The sequence below is a fragment of the Cucumis melo genome, chromosome 1 (genome assembly GCF_025177605.1).
Source record: "Cucumis melo cultivar AY chromosome 1, USDA_Cmelo_AY_1.0, whole genome shotgun sequence".
NCBI lineage: Eukaryota > Viridiplantae > Streptophyta > Magnoliopsida > Cucurbitales > Cucurbitaceae > Cucumis > Cucumis melo.
In genome coordinates, this window is record NC_066857.1 from 24920332 (window position 1) to 24924821 (window position 4490).

A 4490-nucleotide genomic window follows, 5' to 3' on the forward strand; every position below is an offset into this window, starting at 1 on the left:
ACATATGCAATCTTAGTGTTTTTCAAGTTGGCCTCATTCTCTACCCAACATTGGTAACGGGTGGTTTAGTGATTGAGGTGCAATGGATCCAGTGGTCTCCTCTGACACGCACCAGATTATAAAAACTTAATATTAATGTTGCTTGCCGCCCGGACCTTTCTTTTGTTGGGCTTGGTGTTGCTGGGCGGGGTGCTGAAGAATGGTTGTGTAACGTCCCAAAATAAGGTAATTTTAATTTTAATTATCTTAAGTTTAATTTTGACCATGTTGAAGTTATTTTCGAGTGTTATTTGAGTTATTGATTGAAATTGTTTAGTTTTGTGAGAAATAGGATTAATTAAATATATTTGGGAGAATATTTAGTTAGTTTGAAGATTTGGAACTTTTAGTGATATGAAAGATTTGGTTTAAGAGAATTGTGATTGGTGGATTTATATTTGATGAAGTTGAGAGAATTATAATTAATTATATATATATGTGTGTGTGTGTGTGTGTGTGTGTGTGTGTGTGTGTATTTATGTATATATAATTAATTAAATTGTGAAAATGATAAGAATAATTATATTATTGGGGATAATATAATTATTTGAGAAAAGATAATATTTTTTTGGAGAAGAGAAAAGAAGTTAAAGATTATATGATGGAAAAGTTTTATTGAGGAAAGAGAATAAAATTTTTGGTGTGATTGGATAATAAATGAAGAGAGAGAAGGTGGGAGTTATTTTGTTTTGGGGAATGGAATAAGGAAAAAGAAAAGAATAATGATAATAATTCTATTATTATTATTCTCTTTATTTAAAGAAGTCCCTCGTAAAGCGTGAAAAGGAAAAAGAAATTTACTCATCTTCCTCCTTGAAACCCTAGCAACCGCTCGTCATCTCTCTTCCTCCGACCCTCGTCGTGCACCATCTGTCTGCCATTACTTCTCCGTCGTTCCATCGTCAAGCGCCGTCTTGGTCTGACCATTTTCCGTCGCGTCAGCATGATCGTCTAGCCGTCAAAACTCATCGCATCAAACCTCCGCATCTACTGCACTTCGTCGGTCATGTTCTCCTTCGTCGTTTGCCGGCAAGTGTCGCGGTCTATTTGCGAACCGCCACCAAGCCATCTCTTGCTCCCAAGCCATCTCCAAGCCCCGTCCGAGCTGGCTTCTTTGTGAGCCTAGCCGTGAGCACATCCAAGCTGAGTTGTCCTCTACCAGCAGCAACCCAAGCCGTCCTTATCCACCAAGCCGCACGCGCGAGCCGCCTATTTATTTCAAGCCGATCTGGTTTTCTTAAGCCAAGCCACCAACCCAGTTTTAGTCCTATTAAACCTATTTTTGGTAAGTTTTGATTGGGTTTGGTATGCCAATCAAATATTAATTTTGGACTCTAACTAGTTTAATTTTGATTAATTTAGGTTATTTTTATACAGGACTGATTAGATCAAATTGGGAGGTTGCGCTGTGGAATTTTCCTAAATCAAGGTTAAATTGGAATTCTACCTCTACTTTGGGTAAGTTGAATTAATAAGGATTTTTGGGTCTTTAAGCAACTATTAATTAAATTATTGAACTTAATATATTTTACCCTCACTATTTAGGATTTTTCTTGGGAAACTTGACCTTGTTGTCAGGAATATATTTTTGAATTAAGCTAACCTCCAGGTAAGAAATTATCCTATTAGACCCTCGTACTGAAGTAAAAGTTTGCATGTGATTTTTCCTGTTATGCATTGACGTAGCTAAAATGCATAATGTATTGATGTTGATGATAACTGATAGTTATGACTGAGTTTATATTGATGATAATGACTGATAGTTATGATTGAGTAATATTGATGATATGATTGATGATGTTAATGTTAATGCATGAAATATTAATCTCATGATTTAGAATGCTATGATTAATATTCATGTCATGCTTATGATGTTGTGTCATGCTATATGCTATGGATAGGGCGTTCTGTTAACTTTATCTATTAGAGTCGTACCCACAGGGATGTCCCTCAGGATCACCACCCTTTTATGAATGTGTAGTCTAATGGGATCACCAGTCTAGTATGAGATGACATGTATATGAGTGACTTGATGGGGTCACTCACAACCCGACTTTTGAGTTCACTAAAGACCAGTTTATCCTAGGTGTTTCTTTGTGTTCATGGAAGACCAGTTTTGTCCTAGGTATTCCTTTGGGTTCACCGAATACCAGAGATGTTCCTATGGGATCACAGATTGCACTTGTTCAGGAATGCGCCAGTTTAAGGGTATTACTTTATAGGACTCTAATATGAAGCTAACAGACACCTAGCGGGACTGGTAGTAGATCCAATATATTTTTATACTCACTTCTTAAATGTTTAATTTTTCAGGAAAAGGTAGAGGTAGAGGAAAGTCGACGAATGACAAGAAGTGACTGTGGCATGCCATAGGCAAACGTTTTGCTTTTTCCTTTATGTTATCAGTTTTGATTTCAGTATTTTTATATTTTTATTATTACTCTTTTAAAACTAAATAGGGTCCGAGCTAGGATTTTATTTTAGAGGTTTATTTTTACATACATTAGTTTATTTATGAAAATTTGTTTTATTTTTCATTTTGTTTTAAGAAAGTTTTTATTTTCCTTTTTAAGTAGTAATAATCTCAGTTTAGTATAAAAAGTTAGGTCGTTACAAGTTGGTTATAGCCTTGGCTCAGGTATATCATATCATGGGTCTTTGCCGGTTGTAAGGGGAGAGCTTTTGGCGCTTTTGGCTGGTCTAAAGTTGATTGATAACCCCTTGGGTTGTCTGATGTTTGGGTAGAGATGGACGTTAAAGGCGTGGTTAAAAACTTTTATAATGTCTTTTAGATTTTCTCCTTTGAGTGTGATTCATTTGAGTGTATTACTTTGTTTATGAGGTTAACTATTGTTGGCCTTTTAGTTATGCCCTCGTGGTTGTATTGCATTGCTCATAAATTGGAAAATCATGCTATTGTCAATTCGTCTACAGATTTTTGGATTGTGTCAGTTCCTCTCTTGATTCTCAAATTATTGTTGAGTCAGAGATGGTGTGATGCCCATTTTGTTTTCTGAAATATAATATAAACTGTTGCTTTTCTTAAAAAAAGATTATAAAACTTCGAAGAAAAAATTTATCCATCACCCAACCTAGGAGAAGTTATTGAATGAAACCACTACAATATGATAGTTCATTAAATACAAAATTTGAAAATTCAGATGCCCTCTCCATAACATCTTTCCTTCGAATACAAATTTATATTATACCTCTATCATTCAACGGTGTAAAACTATCAACTATATATCATAGTGGTATCATCCAATAACTTCTCCGCCAACATGCAAAGCATCATGCATTAATTATCATCTACATACATCAACCATTATTGAGGTAGCAAGTTTTGAGAGGGACTCAATAACTGTCCTCTGTTTGGCTACAGGTTCAACAATATCTTCATTCGGAATTGAAAATCTCACTTTCAAATTAGGCAACCGAGGAGCACTCCCAGGCTTTCTCATGCAAGATCTCAAGGACGTCCTCGTTGTTTTCCGTTTTCTGTCACCATGGTCGCGGACATTTTCGACATCCTCCCTCGACATATCGGCACTAGGTACATTGCCACATTTGTAGCAGTCATGCACATGGGAAGAGGAATACCTCACGGTTGATCTCTTATTGCCAACTCCGTGTGGAGGCAACATTGACAACCACGACTCAACATGAGCGTCTTCACCCGATGACTTCAACTGGGATCTACGGAGATGAGTTAGGTGCTTTGGAGTTGTTCCCGCATTTGACCTAAAAGGTAAGGATGGTCTTGAGAAAGAGCGAGATAGAGGCGACGACAACAGCGATGGCAACGAGCCATCAGGTGGATGGTTGGTCTTCAAGAGGCGATAGAGGGTACGTTTAGGGACAAGAAGGAATACTTTTCCAGGGACCAAAAGGGAATCAGACCTCACAACAATCCATGGAAATTTAAAGACATCAGGTCTTGTGATGCAAAATTTAGGATATTTTTCTAGGACCTCAGAGGCAAGTATTGGTTTGGTATAAGTCTCTATGTGTTTTCCTGGATGAATTATCTTTAATACATCTTTTTCTGATCTTGTTGTTCTTCCCATTTTATTATTTGGGAATATTTTGGATTAGAAAGACAGAAAGTTGAGGGAAAAAGGGGAATGTATGAAGGGTTGAAGGTTGGATTTTATTTATGATGTGGAGACAAAAAGACAAGAAAATATGAGATGATAATTCTTATGTTTTGAATCTTTGGTAAAAGTGATTTATTTTGATTGGAAATTTCAATTGTTTGGTGATATTATATCTCATCGTACATGGCCATGATTGAAAACTTGGAGTTATTTGTGGAAAAAATATCTTTTTTGTTTCCTAGTTTTAAATGATTATTCTATATATAATCCATTTATTTAATTTTTTTATGTTTTTTCTATTAAGGATGGTTATTGAATATAAGACCAAAACCATTCACAAAATATAACAAAATT

The 4490-nt window shown here is 35.9% G+C and overlaps 1 protein-coding gene across 1 annotated transcript; it reads left to right on the forward strand.

Annotated features, from left to right (window-relative positions):
- The first annotated feature begins 696 nt into the window (after nt 1-696).
- On the forward strand, nt 697-4284 carry LOC103497642 (uncharacterized). The gene is made up of 5 exons (XM_051082399.1): nt 697-711; nt 865-1324; nt 1417-1497; nt 2126-2247; nt 2353-4284. The coding sequence occupies exons 1-5, from the start codon at nt 697-699 to the stop codon at nt 2410-2412; spliced, it is 738 nt and encodes a 245-aa protein (XP_050938356.1). The 3' UTR covers nt 2413-4284.
- Nucleotides 4285-4490: the final 206 nt, after the last annotated feature.